The sequence below is a fragment of the Cyclopterus lumpus genome, chromosome 3 (genome assembly GCF_009769545.1).
Source record: "Cyclopterus lumpus isolate fCycLum1 chromosome 3, fCycLum1.pri, whole genome shotgun sequence".
Lineage (NCBI taxonomy): Eukaryota > Metazoa > Chordata > Actinopteri > Perciformes > Cyclopteridae > Cyclopterus > Cyclopterus lumpus.
The window spans coordinates 28,500,439-28,514,796 of NC_046968.1; the positions used below are offsets into that span (position 1 = coordinate 28,500,439).

At 48.1% G+C, this 14,358-nt stretch overlaps 2 protein-coding genes across 2 annotated transcripts; both read left to right on the forward strand.

Moving 5' to 3' along the window:
• Positions 1-1,372: 1,372 nt before the first annotated feature.
• On the forward strand, positions 1,373-6,498 carry foxr1 (forkhead box R1). Its single transcript, XM_034529780.1, has 7 exons — positions 1,373-1,493; positions 1,577-1,666; positions 1,728-1,933; positions 2,333-2,401; positions 5,791-5,918; positions 5,999-6,231; positions 6,315-6,498. Exons 1-7 carry the CDS (start codon positions 1,373-1,375, stop codon positions 6,341-6,343), a joined length of 876 nt encoding a protein of 291 aa, XP_034385671.1. The 3' UTR covers positions 6,344-6,498.
• Positions 6,499-7,087: 589 nt separating this feature from the next.
• LOC117728882 (macrophage mannose receptor 1-like) lies at positions 7,088-10,299 on the forward strand. Its single transcript, XM_034529806.1, has 6 exons — positions 7,088-7,241; positions 7,685-7,849; positions 8,112-8,330; positions 8,749-8,951; positions 9,262-9,584; positions 10,108-10,299. Exons 1-6 carry the CDS (start codon positions 7,105-7,107, stop codon positions 10,297-10,299), a joined length of 1,239 nt encoding a protein of 412 aa, XP_034385697.1. The 5' UTR covers positions 7,088-7,104.
• The last annotated feature ends 4,059 nt before the right edge of the window (positions 10,300-14,358 follow it).

Sequence of the window (14,358 nt, forward strand, 5' to 3'; positions counted from 1 at the left end):
TGAAATGACAACGAAGACTAAAGGAGGAGAGAGGGAGGAGGGAGAGGGAGAGAGAGAGGGAGGAGAGGGAGGGAGGAGGGAGAGGGAGAGGAGAGAGGGAGGAGGGAGAGGGAGAGAGAGAGGGAGGAGAGGGAGGGAGGGAGAAGGAGGAGGGAGAGAGAGGGAGGAGAGGAGAGAGAGAGGGAGGAGAGCGAGAGGGAGGGAGAAGGAGGAGAGAGGGAAGAGAGGAGAGAGGGGAGAGGGAGGGAAAAGGAGGAGTGAGGGAAGAGAGAGAGGGAGGAGGGAGAGGAGAGGGGAGAGAGAGGGAGGAGAGAGAGAGGAGAGAGGGAAGGGAGGAGAGAGGGAGGAGGGAGGGAGAGGGAGGGAGAAGGAGAGAGGGAGGGAGAAGGAGAGAGGGAAGAGAGGAGAGAGGAGAGGGAGGGAGAGGGAGGGAAAAGGAGGAGAGAGGGAAGAGAAAGGAGGGAGGGAGAGAGAGGGAGGAGGGAGAGGAGAGGGAAGAGAGGAGGGAGGAGAGAGAGGGAGGAGGGAGGAAGGAGGAGAGAGGGAGGAGGAGAGAGGGAAGTGAGGAGGGAGGAGAGAGGGAGGGAGGGAAAAGGAGGAGAGAGGGAAGAGAAAGGAGGGAGGGAGAGCGAGAGAGAGGGAGGAGGGAGAGGAGAGAGGGAGGAGGGAGGAAGGAGGAGAGAGGAAGGAGGGGGGGAGAGAGAGGGAGGGGAGAGAGAGAGGGGGGAGAGAGGAAGGAGGGGGGAGAGAGAGGAGGGAGAGAGAGAGAGAGGAGAGAGAGGAGAGGGAAGAGAGGAGGGAGGAGAGAGAGGGAGGAGGGAGGAAGGAGGAGAGAGGGAGGAGGAGAGAGGAAGGAGGAGAGAGGAAGGAGGAGAGGGAGGAGGAGAGAGGGAAGAGAGGGAGGAGGGAGAGAGGAAGGAGGGGGGAGAGAGAGGGAGGGGAGAGAGAGAGAATCAACCTGGATTTGATGTTGGAGGTCAAAGGTCACTGAATGAACTGTGACCATTTCACACAAACGTCTCAGGATGAAATGATGAAGAGTTGGTTCTGGTGATACGACCTCGAGGTCACGGGGCGATAAACCCCGTTCCATTTATCTGTGCCGGGCCTGATCGGGTCCATCGTGACCCGGTCCCGGTCCCGGTCCCGGTCCCGGTCCCGGTCCCGGTCCCGGTCTGAGACCAGATCCATTTCATCCATCAGTCGGTCCAAACTGCAGGACCATTGTTGCGCAACGTGTCTCTGATTGCGCCTTATTGGCTCAGCTGATCTCTTAATTGGGACCAATCAGCTCCAGCTGTGCTAACAGCTGTCTGCAGGCTTTGAGGCAGTCGGAGAGCCTCCCAGGACCCAGGACCCAGGACCCAGGACCATGAGCTTCAGGCTGAAGACCAGAGCGGGCCTCTCGGACCTGCACTGCTCCGTGGGGCTGACGGACTGGGACATGGACAAGGAGCTGAAACTGGCCACCACCACAGACCAGTTCTACCACGGTGAGGCTTATTATTATTATTATTAATAATAATGTCCTTATGGGAGGATTAGCTTTCAGTGTGTGTGTGTGTGTGTGTGTCAGATGACAAGCTGAGTGACCCCTACGTGGTCCAGAGGTCAGCTCGAGCCTCCAGAAGGAAAGAGGACTTCATGTGGTACGATAAGGCTTCAGGTGAGCTGGTTCTGGATATTAATACCTTTTTATTAAAGCTCCTGCTGACCGCTCCCTTCAGACAGCTTCGTGAGGCCCAACCTGTGGCTGCTGGTGAACCCGAGCATCGCCTGCCCGCTGCGCTACGGAGAACCCTCGGCCGGCCCGCGGAGGGCCTGCGACCCGGCTGAGGGGGTCCAACCGGCCCGGCTGAGCCCCGCGGAGACCCAGGTGTCCGGCCTCCACGGGGCTCCTCTGGGGGGGGAGCGGCTGCAGCCCGAGTACACGGTACGGCCCCCTGCTGCTGCTGCTGCTGCTGTTGTTGTTGTTGTTGTTGTGGTGCAACCTGTCTTAAAGGTTCCCTGTGGAGGTTTAGCCCTCTAGTACCGTTATGGCATTAATAACTTCCTCTAGGACCGTGGTCCTGAAACCTGGTCTGAGGGGTGTACCCCTGAACCAGGACCAGTCCTGTTCAGTTGCCTCACTCAAAATAATTTAAAAGACGAGATCATCAAATTCACAGGATTGATTTACGTCATCAGGGAAATCACAATTTAATTCACTGGAGACGTCAGTCACATCGACAGCTCTTTGGTCCCGCCTCCCTTCAGGTGCTTTGGTCTGATTGGCTATGAGGCACAGGGGGAGGGGCTTGTTACCATTTAAAAATGTTTTTGGGGCTTTTAGATCACGAAGGAAGACGTCTCGTGTCGACCAGCGAAGAACAGACGGAAGGGAAGAACCCCGACTTCCCGGGTGAGACTCTGGTCCGGTTCCTCCGGTTCCTCCGGTTCCTCTATGATGGCCTGTCTCAAAGGCCTTAAACTATTTAATTACTTTATATTACAAAGTTATCGGCTTTTATATGTTCTCTTTTCCTGGTTTGAAGAGGGATGTGACCAACTCTCTAAAGACCTGATGGTGACGTAGTCCTGGTCCTCTAGAGACCTCAGTGTAGTCCTGGTTCTTTTAGAGACCTCAGTGTAGTCCTGGTCCTCTAGAGACCTCAGTGTAGTCCTGGTCCTCTACAGACCTAAGTGTAGTCCTGGTCCTCTAGAGACCTCAGTGTAGTCCTGGTTCTTTTAGAGACCTCAGTGTAGTCCTGGTCCTCTAGAGACCTCAGTGTAGTCCTGGTTCTTTTAGAGACCTCAGTGTAGTCCTGGTCCTCTAGAGACCTCAGTGTAGTCCTGGTCCTCTAGAGACCTCAGTGTAGTCCTGGTCCTCTACAGACCTCAGTGTAGTCCTGGTCCTCTAGAGACCTCAGTGTAGTCCTGGTCCTCTAGAGACCTCAGTGTAGTCCTGGTCCTCTAGAGACCTCAGTGTAGTCCTGGTTCTTTTAGAGACCTCAGTGTAGTCCTGGTCCTCTAGAGACCTCAGTGTAGTCCTGGTTCTTTTAGAGACCTCAGTGTAGTCCTGGTCCTCTAGAGACCTCAGTGTAGTCCTGGTCCTCTAGAGACCTCAGTGTAGTCCTGGTCCTCTAGAGACCTCAGTGTAGTCCTGGTCCTCTACAGACCTCAGTGTAGTCCTGGTCCTCTAGAGACCTCAGTGTAGTCCTGGTCCTCTAGAGACCTCAGTGTAGTCCTGGTCCTCTAGAGACCTCAGTGTAGTCCTGGTCCTCTAGAGACCTCAGTGTAGTCCTGGTCCTCTACAGACCTCAGTGTAGTCCTGGTCCTCTAGAGACCTCAGTGTAGTCCTGGTCCTCTAGAGACCTCAGTGTAGTCCTGGTTCTTTTAGAGACCTCAGTGTAGTCCTGGTTCTTTTAGAGACCTCAGTGTAGTCCTGGTCCTCTAGAGACCTCAGTGTAGTCCTGGTCCTCTAGAGACCTCAGTGTAGTCCTGGTCCTCTACAGACCTCAGTGTAGTCCTGGTCCTCTAGAGACCTCAGTGTAGTCCTGGTCCTCTACAGACCTCAGTGTAGTCCTGGTCCTCTAGAGACCTCAGTGTAGTCCTGGTCCTCTACAGACCTCAGTGTAGTCCTGGTCCTCTAGAGACCTCAGTGTAGTCCTGGTCCTCTACAGACCTCAGTGTAGTCCTGGTTCTTTTAGAGACCTCAGTGTAGTCCTGGTCCTCTAGAGTCCTCAGTGTAGTCCTGGTCCTCTAGAGACCTCAGTGTAGTCCTGGTCCTCTACAGACCTCAGTGTAGTCCTGGTCCTCTAGAGACCTCAGTGTAGTCCTGGTCCTCTAGAGACCTCAGTGTAGTCCTGGTCCTCTAGAGACCTCAGTGTAGTCCTGGTCCTCTAGAGACCTCAGTGTAGTCCTGGTTCTTTTAGAGACCTCAGTGTAGTCCTGGTCCTCTAGAGACCTCAGTGTAGTCCTGGTCCTCTAGAGACCTCAGTGTAGTCCTGGTCCTCTACAGACCTCAGTGTAGTCCTGGTCCTCTAGAGACCTCAGTGTAGTCCTGGTCCTCTAGAGACCTCAGTGTAGTCCTGGTCCTTTTAGAGACCTTAGTGTGGTCCTGGTCCTCTAGAGACCTCAGTGTAGTCCTGGTCCTCTAGAGACCTCAGTGTAGTCCTGGTCCTCTAGAGACCTCAGTGTAGTCCTGGTTCTTTTAGAGACCTCAGTGTAGTCCTGGTCCTCTAGAGACCTCAGTGTAGTCCTGGTCCTCTAGAGACCTCAGTGTAGTCCTGGTCCTCTACAGACCTCAGTGTAGTCCTGGTCCTCTAGAGACCTCAGTGTAGTCCTGGTCCTTTTAGAGACCTTAGTGTGGTCCTGGTCCTCTAGAGACCTCAGTGTAGTCCTGGTCCTTTTAGAGACCTCAGTGTAGTCCTGGTCCTTTTAGAGACCTCAGTGTAGTCCTGGTCCTCTACAGACCTCAGTGTAGTCCTGGTCCTCTACAGACCTCAGTGTAGTCCTGGTCCTCTATATAGCAGAGCTCCTCCTCTCTGGGAGCCGACACCACGGTGCTGGAGACCCAGGACCGATTGCTTGGCCGCTGGAGGGAAGGGGGGCACGGGAGAACCAGAACCAGGACTGAGGGGCAGACTGTCAGACCTGTTGCAGTAAAATTATGTTTTCTAAAGGAACCCTGGTGCTCAGAGACACTCTTTAGTCCACAGGGGGCACCAGAACCAACACTACCACTTTAGTCCACAGGGGGCACCAGAACCAACACTACCACTTTAGTCCACAGGGGGCACCAGAACCAACACTACCACTTTAGTCCACAGGGGGCACCAGAACCATCACTACCACTTTAGTCCACAGGGGGCGTCAGAACCATCACTACCACTTTAGTCCACAGGGGGCACCAGAACCATCACTACCACTTTAGTCCACAGGGGGCACCAGAACCAACACTACCACTTTAGTCCACAGGGGGCACCAGAACCAACACTACCACTTTAGTCCACAGGGGGCACCAGAACCACCACTACCACTTTAGTCCACAGGGGGCACCAGAACCAACATTACCACTTTAGTCCACAGGGGGCACCAGAACCACCACTACCACTTTAGTCCACAGGGGGCGTCAGAACCATCACTACCACTTTAGTCCACAGGGGGCACCAGAACCAACACTACCACTTTAGTCCACAGGGGGCACCAGAACCAACACTACCACTTTAGTCCACAGGGGGCGGCAGAACCATCACTACCACTTTAGTCCACAGGGGGCACCAGAACCAACACTACCACTTTAGTCCACAGGGGGCACCAGAACCATCACTACCACTTTAGTCCACAGGGGGCGTCAGAACCATCACTACCACTTTAGTCCACAGGGGGCGTCAGAACCATCACTACCACTTTAGTCCACTGGGGGCACCAGAACCACCACTACCACTTTAGTCCACAGGGGGCACCAGAACCAACACTACCACTTTAGTCCACAGGGGGCACCAGAACCATCACTACCACTTTAGTCCACAGGGGGCACCAGAACCAACACTACCACTTTAGTCCACAGGGGGCGTCAGAACCAACACTACCACTTTAGTCCACAGGGGGCACCAGAACCAACACTACCACTGTAGTCCACAGGGGGCACCAGAACCACAACCAGGGGAAAGTTCCTCGTAGGATCTTTTTTAATTTAGGTTTTTGCTTATTTAGTTCTCAATAAGATCTTTTATAAATGTATACTTTGTTCTGTGAAATGTTTAAAAGGAGCACCGTATGAATAATTAAATGTGTGTCTGCTTCCAGGACAATAAGACCCTGAAGCCAGGGTCCTGGCCTCGTCCCCCTGTGAACTACTGCTTCCTCATCGCCTTGGCGCTGAAGAGCAGCCTCACCGGGAGCCTCAAAGTGCAGCAGATTTACAACTTCACCAGGTGAGCGCTCTGACGGTCCGAATGCAGTCGACCGGTTCATGTGACCCCACTGTAATAACCTGCGATGCCCCCCCCCACAGAGAGCACTTCCCCTTCTTCCAGACCGCCCCAGACGGCTGGAAGAACACCATCCGACACAACCTGTGCTTCAACAGCAGCTTCCGGAAGACCTGCAACCAGCTGTGCCGGGACGGCAAGAGGAAGTCGTGCTTCTGGCACCTGACGCTGGACGGCCACCGGCGGCTGAAGGACGAGGTGCGCTCGCTGGCCGGGGAGGCGTCCACGCTGCTGGAGAGGAGCATGGCCCGGCCAGGTGAGCAGCACACCTGCTGCTTTTGATCATGAATATTCATATCTCGTATATGTTTAATACTCTGTTTTCTTTCTTGTTTTCAGATGTGATTCAGAGTTTATTTGCTCTGTGACTGCGGCTGTAAAAAAGGAATCGATGTGTAATTAAACTTGACGTGCCGAATATTACTTGTGTTAATTTATGATTTTGTTTTGATTTGCTCACTAAAATATGGATGCAAAATGTCATCAGTGACATTTAAACATCCCTTAAATGTGATTTATTAGATGTTGGAATTATTATTATTATTTTTTTTTTGTTTCCAAGAATTTAAACAATGTTTCATCAAACCTGAATTTGAATTCCTTTGAAAATAAATAAAATGTGTTTATGCTATAAAGCTGTTGGTTTTATTTTAGACACAAACTACTTGAACTGGGCTAAAATTAGCATAAGATTAATATTAAGGGACCTTTGTTGCCTGGGTTACCTGTCTCATAAATTGCTAGAGTTATGAAATATATATATATATATATATATATATATATATATATATATATATATATATCATTTACCAGCTGACGTATCTGCATTAAGCGAGTTATGAGATCTGCCTGGCTTCAGGGTGATAATGAATAAAAGATTGTGACTTCTATCCAGTAAAACCTCTTTTTTTAATTTATTGTCATACAAACATATTTGATGTGCTTTTAAACCAATGTTGGTTGAGGACGTGTGAACGTTGAGGGATTTGGAGTCACGCGAGGGCGCTCCCATGATGCAGCTGGGTTTCTGTGTTGTTTTTGTTTGTTTCGTCTGCTGTTCTGGAACAAAAACATATTCATATCTTTTTCCTGTCTAGGTAAATCTCTCTCTTCATTTGCCAACAGTCAAATGCTTTGTGGAGCTGCGACGCAGCAGATGGTTGATTTAAGTGTCCGCCAGTCAAATGACGGCCGGACAGATATTCAGCTGCATGTTGGGGGATTCTCAGTGAGCGCCAGGAGGCCCCGAGACGAGCACCGGGACGGGTAACGGCACACGGACGCACCTTCAGGGTCTTTAAGGGTCTTTTTATGGGTCTTTAAAGGTCTTTTTATAGGTCTTTAAGGGTATTTTTATGGGTCTTTAAAGGTCTTTTTAAGGGTCTTTTTATAGGTCTTTTAAATGTCTTTTTATGGGTCTTTAAAGGTCTTTTTAAGGGTCTTTTTATAGATCTTTTAAATGTCTTTTTTAAGGATCTTTAAGGGTCTTTTTATAGCTCTTTTAAATGTCATTTATAGCTCTTTAAAGGTATTTTTTAAGGATCTTTTAAGGGTCTTTTTATAGGTCTTTTAAATGTCTTTTTATGGGTCTTTTTAAAGGTATTTTTTAAGGATCTTTAAGGGTCTCTTTAAGGCAGATTTAGCACAACATTCCCAAATATGCTTCCGTATTTAATCCGAGACGTGCTAAAACCATCTTTATGGTCCAGATTCCTCACGATGATGATGACGAAGAGCGGCTTCTCCAGACCCTTCCTCCTCCTCCTCCTTTTCCTCTGCGGTGCCGCGCCTGGTCTGGGATCAGTGGTGGTTAAACAGTACTCGTACTTCCAGGCTCATCACACCTGGCACGAAGCTCAGCGCTTCTGCAGCAGGTGAGAATCTGTAGATTATATAAAAAGAGCCTTATTTATAATAAGTTCATATGTAACAATTTAAGATGTGGATAAGAAAAATAAGCTTATGTATGTGTGAGCCTTTTTTTAACATATAAACAAATGTGGAATCAAATAAAGGTAATTTAAAATACAGAATATCTTATTAAAGGTCACGTTGCGTCTTAAGCTGTTTTAATTATCTTTTATATATATATATATATATATATATATATATATATATATATATATATATTTTTAGCTTTACTTCCACGGACTTGGCCACCATCGACAAGAAGTTGGATGTAGGCCAGTTACACCTGGATGCTTACCGGGCCTGGATCGGCCTCCACAAAGTCACCTATCCAGGCTCACCTGCCGACTGGGAGTGGAAGGATGGTCAATGCCTCAATGACCCCAACTGGGCGGAGGAGCCCCTCCAGAGCCACGGCTGCGCCTCCGTCTTATACAACCACGACAAGTAATGTCTCATTGGTCCTGAAAATACATGTTGCTCCTCTTACCAAAACTATTTGGTTATAGAAATGAAACTACAGGTACGAGGACAAATATTGTTGATTTTTAGAGTAAACTGCCCCCGAATATAACAATGGAAAAGAAAAACACAAGTTTGTTTTTGCATTTTTTTAAATCTAAATATTCTGATTGCCTGACTCTAAAGGAGATACTTGACATTTGTTTAAAATATAAAAATTTAAAAATTAAATAGTTCTAATGCTGCAAATGGTGTTTGTCTAATTTCATGTGTTTTCTTAATTTGCAGCACATAGGAGGGCAAAATTATTCAGATTATGGTCAGCAGTAGTGCAAATGTATTGTTATTTGTAATATACAACTCTTCCTTTTTCGTAAACTGTGTTTAATATTTCTCTCGACAGGTATTACGGCACCAATTGTGAAGGCTATTTCTTCTTCTTCTGCAACAAGAACTCATTCGTACCGCAGTCGAAGACGTGGGCCGAAGCCCAGGGACACTGCAAGGGTCACAACACCGATCTGGCCATTTTACCAGGCGGCCAAGACGTCACCGACGCCGTCATAAAGCAGGACTTTCCGGTCTGGATCGGAGTCCGCCGAGAAGGTAAAGACCAACGACTCCTAAGCATTCAGTCCAGAAACTCCTTCATTGGTGACCATCTCAAGTTAAACCCCCATTACCCAACCGCCAATAAACCAAACTAATCCCGCAAAGATTCTGTAAACCACAAGACGTGAACCCCAAATGCATTTCATGTTTCCAGTGGTTGGTTTTAGGCATCAAAACTCCAATAGTCTCCCACGCCTTACTGGTCTCGATGGTCTCGGCTCAAGTGGTTTCTGGCCTTCATTTTCGACACACTGTTGCCAGTATTACAGATTGTTTCTGTCCACTTCTTGATCACTTTACAAAGACAGAGGGGGAACATTGAGGTGGAGCTCCGGGTTCTTGGAGTACGGAAAATGGGCTTTAGGAGAGCCGGGTAACCTGGGGGGCGACTGCGTCTCCATCTCCTCCACGGACAAAGAGATGTCGACCCAAATGTGCTCCGCCCGGTTCCCCGTCGTCTGCCGCTGGGACAACCTGGTCCTGGTGAAGGAGAACAAGACGTGGGAGGAGGCCCTGGAGCACTGCCGGCTCCTCGACTCGGACCGCTACCACGACCTGGTGAGCGTGCAGCCGGGGGACGACCACGGATACATGACGGAGAAGGTGGAGCAGGCCGACACGCAGGAGGTGGGCTACGACCGAGGACTACCCATAGAGATCACATGAAACTTCACCACTTCATCACTCACATGAAGAGGAGTTATAGGGTCAAAACATGACCTCATAGACATCACATGAAACTTCACCACTTCATCACTCACATGAAGAGGAGTTATAGGGTCAAAACATGACCTCATAGACATCACATGAAACTTCACCACTTCATCACTCACATTAAGAGTTATTGTGTTATAGAGTCAAAACATGACCTCATAGACATCACATGAAACTTCACCACTTCATCACTCACATTAAGAGTTATTGTGTCATAGGGTCAAAACATGACCTCATAGAGATCACATGAAACTTCACCACTTCATCTCTCACATGAAGAGGAGTTATTGTGTTATAGGCTCTTGGAATGTGCAAATATTAAAGTTCAGAAGGTTATAATTCAGGTTGAAGTCCCGTCGACGGTTTTATAACGATGGAAGTTTTTTGGTGGAAGAGATGCTCCTTGGAGGTTCACGAGTCGCTTCCCTCTCCTCAGGTGTGGACGGGCCTCCGCTTCCTGGCCGGTGAATGGCGGTGGGTGAACGCGGCGGCCATGTTGTACCCCGACCTGCCGACCTGCCCCCCCGTGCGGCAGCGCTGCGGAGCTTTGTCCAAGGACGACTGGAACGGCCTGCTGCCCGCGGACTGCGCCGAGAAAAGGAACTTCCTGTGTTACAACAGGGACTGAGCGTGGGGGGGGGGGGGGGGGGGGGGGGGTCGTGTTCAGGTGGGGGATTACATGAGTGTGTGGGGTTCGAATACGCTAACGGATTACGTATCCTACTCAGGAAAAACTTGAATTTCTTCTTTCTGTACACTTTGACGTAGACGTGAGTCAGCTCAGTAAAAGTAAGTCATTAGTCTGTGATGAAGTCTCTTTGTGTATCTTTTAAAGGAGCAATATACACATTTTAACATCAACATATCATCAGACAGTTATTGCTACACTAAGCCTAAAGATGTAGAGGAGTAACTTCTACCTGAGCGGAGGAGGAAGTCTCTCGCCATCTTTTTAAATTCTATTCAGAGCTTCTCTCTGATTTGTTGACACAGCCAGCCGGCCCTGTGTGTAGCTAGCTCACTGGTTAGCTCACTGGTTAGCTCACTGGTTAGCTCATGGTTAGCTCACTGGTTAGCTCACTGGTTAGCTCACTGGTTAGCTCATGGTTAGCTCACTGGTTAGCTCACTGGTTAGCTCACTGGTTAGCTCACTGGTTAGCTCATGGTTAGCTCACTGGTTAGCTCACTGGTTAGCTCACTGGTTAGCTCACTGGTTAGCCGATGGTGCAATCCACGACTGAAATACTTTATTTTCAAAATGTTAAAAGATTTTTTACGAAGTGGATTTTTCAGTAAATGTTGTTTTACCGCAGAGCAAAGAGACCCATTATATGGTTAAAGGATTTGTTCACCCACACGAGTGGAAAATGTAATTTAATTATTTATTCATTAATTTATTTATGTCCTCGGTGCATTGTTCTTACAGTTGAGCAAAGCGGAGGTGATTTACCGTTCATGGAGACAGGCTGATCCAAAATCTTCATGTTGTAATGGAAACAATCACGGGCGCTGATTATCTCACTCTCTCACACACACACACACACACACACACACACACACACACACACACACACACACACACGCACACTTGTATAAGCCCTGAAGTGAGGACCACACTTTCTGCTGTACTTAGACAAAAATGAATGCTGCATTTGAGCATTAGGAGGCTCCCTGACTCCAGTTCCCACCTCAGATTCTTTAATAAAACAAATAAATAATATATATTTGTAATCAGTTTATAATAGAATAGTTTACCTACCTTCTCTCTTTAGCCTGCAGTAATTATGTTTTGTGTGATTATGTAATAATAAATAGGTCTGGATGCTTTAAAAAGAGTGACCATGTTGTGACCATTGATTAGACTGCTGCATAAAGATACGGATGCTTAAACAGTATAATTATTGCTATACAAAATTAAACCATATTTAACATCATCGTACACCTTCCAACAAATATGCAATGAATACCGTCTCCTGAATTCAGAATTGGTTTATTTAAACAATAACTACTATAAAACAATAGGTCTTATCATGCATTCACACTGCATTAGAAAACGGACAAGTACACATTCACAAGAACCAGTCACATTTATTTATAACAAAACAATCCAACAAAACAAAGGCACTAAAACGCTGCGCACTCAAGAGCACGAGCCCTTCAAATATCAGAAGGTACGATATTAAGCAGTTCACTCCCCAAAAGTCCATCCTCCTCTTTGTTAACAACCCGTTCAGTGAAGCGGTTGTCCAGTGTATCGGTGGCTTCAGTCCCAGTAACAGCTTCAGTCTCATTAACAGCTCCAGTAACAGCTTCAGTCCCAGTAACAGCTCCAGTAACAGCTTCAGTCTCATTAACAGCTTCAGTCCCAGTAACAGCTCCAGTAACAGCTTCAGTCCCATTAACAGCTTCAGTCCCAGTAACAGCTCCAGTAACAGCTTCAGTCTCATTAACAGCTCCAGTAACAGCTTCAGTCTCATTAACAGCTCCAGTAACAGCTTCAGTCCCAGTAACAGCTTCAGTCCCAGTAACAGCTCCAGTAACAGCTTCAGTCTCATTAACAGCTCCAGTAACAGCTTCAGTCCCAGTAACAGCTCCAGTAACAGCTTCAGTCCCAGTAACAGCTCCAGTAACAGCTTCAGTCCCAGTAACAGCTCCAGTAACAGCTTCAGTCCCAGTAACAGCTCCAGTAACAGCTTCAGTCCCAGTAACAGCTTCAGTCCCAGTAACAGCTCCAGTAACAGCTTCAGTCCCAGAAACAGCTTCAGTCCCAGTAACAGCTTCAGTCCCATTAACAGCTTCAGTCCCAGTAACAGTCCCATTAACAGCTTCAGTCCCAGTAACAGTCCCATTAACAGCTTCAGTCCCAGTAACAACTTCAGTCCCATTAACAGCTTCAGTCCCAGTAACAGTCCCATTAACAGCTTCAGTCCCAGTAACAGCTTCGGTCCCAGTAACAGCTTCAGTCCCATTAACAGCTTCAGTCCCAGTAACAGCTTCGGTCCCAGTAACAGCTTCAGTCTCATTAACAGCTTCAGTCCCAGTAACAGTCCCATTAACAGCTTCAGTCCCAGTAACAACTTCAGTCCCATTAACAGCTTCAGTCCCAGTAACAGTCCCATTAACAGCTTCAGTCCCAGTAACAACTTCAGTCCCATTAACAGCTTCAGTCCCAGTAACAGTCCCATTAACAGCTTCAGTCCCAGTAACAGCTTCGGTCCCAGTAACAGCTTCAGTCTCATTAACAGCTTCAGTCCCAGTAACAGCTTCAGTCCCATTAACAGCTTCAGTCCCAGTAACAGCTTCAGTCCCATTAACAGCTTCAGTCCCATTAACAGCTTCAGTCCCAGTAACAGCTTCAGTCCCATTAACAGCTTCAGTCCCATTAACAGCTTCAGTCCCAGTAACAGTCCCATTAACAGCTTCAGTCCCAGTAACAGTCCCATTAACAGCTTCAGTCCCAGTAACAGTCCCATTAACAGCTTCAGTCCCAGTAACAGTCCCATTAACAGCTTCAGTCCCAGTAACAGCTTCAGTCCCAGTAACAGTTCCATTAACAGCTTCAGTCCCAGTAACAGTCCCATTAACAGCTTCAGTCCCAGTAACAGTCCCATTAACAGCTTCAGTCCCAGTAACAACTTCAGTCCCATTAACAGCTTCAGTCCCAGTAACAGTCCCATTAACAGCTTCAGTCCCAGTAACAGCTTCGGTCCCATTAACAGCTTCAGTCCCAGTAACAGCTTCAGTCCCATTAACAGCTTCAGTCCCATTAACAGCTTCAGTCCCAGTAACAGTCCCAGTAACAGCTTCAGTCCCAGTAACAGTCCCATTAACAGCTTCAGTCCCAGTAACAGTCCCATTAACAGCTTCAGTCCCAGTAACAGTCCCATTAACAGCTTCAGTCCCAGTAACAGTCCCATTAACAGCTTCAGTCCCAGTAACAACTTCAGTCCCATTAACAGCTTCAGTCCCAGTAACAGTCCCATTAACAGCTTCAGTCCCAGTAACAGCTTCAGTCTCATTAACAGCTTCAGTCCCAGTAACAGCTTCAGTCCCATTAACAGCTTCAGTCCCATTAACAGCTTCAGTCCCAGTAACAGTCCCAGTAACAGCTTCAGTCCCAGTAACAGTCCCATTAACAGCTTCAGTCCCAGTAACAGTCCCATTAACAGCTTCAGTCCCAGTAACAGCTTCAGTCCCAGTAACAGTCCCATTAACAGCTTCAGTCCCAGTAACAGTCCCATTAACAGCTTCAGTCCCAGTAACAGCTTCAGTCCCAGTAACAGTCCCATTAACAGCTTCAGTCCCAGTAACAGTCCCAGTAACAGCTTCAGTCCCAGTAACAGTCCCAGTAACAGCTTCAGTCCCAGTAACAGTCCCAGTAACAGCTTCAGTCCCAGTAACAGTCCCATTAACAGCTTCAGTCCCAGTAACAGTCCCAGTAACAGCTTCAGTCCCAGTAACAGTCCCATTAACAGCTTCAGTCCCAGTAACAGTCCCATTAACAGCTTCAGTCCCAGTAACAGTCCCATTAACAGCTTCAGTCCCAGTAACAGTCCCATTAACAGCTTCAGTCCCAGTAACAGTCCGTAACGTTGACGCAATACAATTAGCATTTAGCTAGCTGTGGGTTTGTTACGTTACCCGCTTTTCCTGAAACGTTTGAGTGTTCAGAAAGCTACAAGAAAAA

Coding starts and splice junctions, on each gene's coding strand:
- foxr1 (XM_034529780.1), top strand. CDS start 1,373: ATGAGCTTCAGGCTGAAGACCAGAGCGGGCCTCTCGGACCTGCACTGC. Junction 1,494..1,576: donor CACAGACCAGTTCTACCACG/GTGAGGCTTATT, acceptor TGTGTGTGTCAG/ATGACAAGCTGAGTGACCCC. Junction 2,402..5,790: donor GAAGAACCCCGACTTCCCGG/GTGAGACTCTGG, acceptor GTCTGCTTCCAG/GACAATAAGACCCTGAAGCC.
- LOC117728882 (XM_034529806.1), top strand. CDS start 7,105: ATGCTTTGTGGAGCTGCGACGCAGCAGATGGTTGATTTAAGTGTCCGC. Junction 7,850..8,111: donor GCTCAGCGCTTCTGCAGCAG/GTGAGAATCTGT, acceptor ATATATTTTTAG/CTTTACTTCCACGGACTTGG. Junction 9,585..10,107: donor AGCAGGCCGACACGCAGGAG/GTGGGCTACGAC, acceptor CCCTCTCCTCAG/GTGTGGACGGGCCTCCGCTT.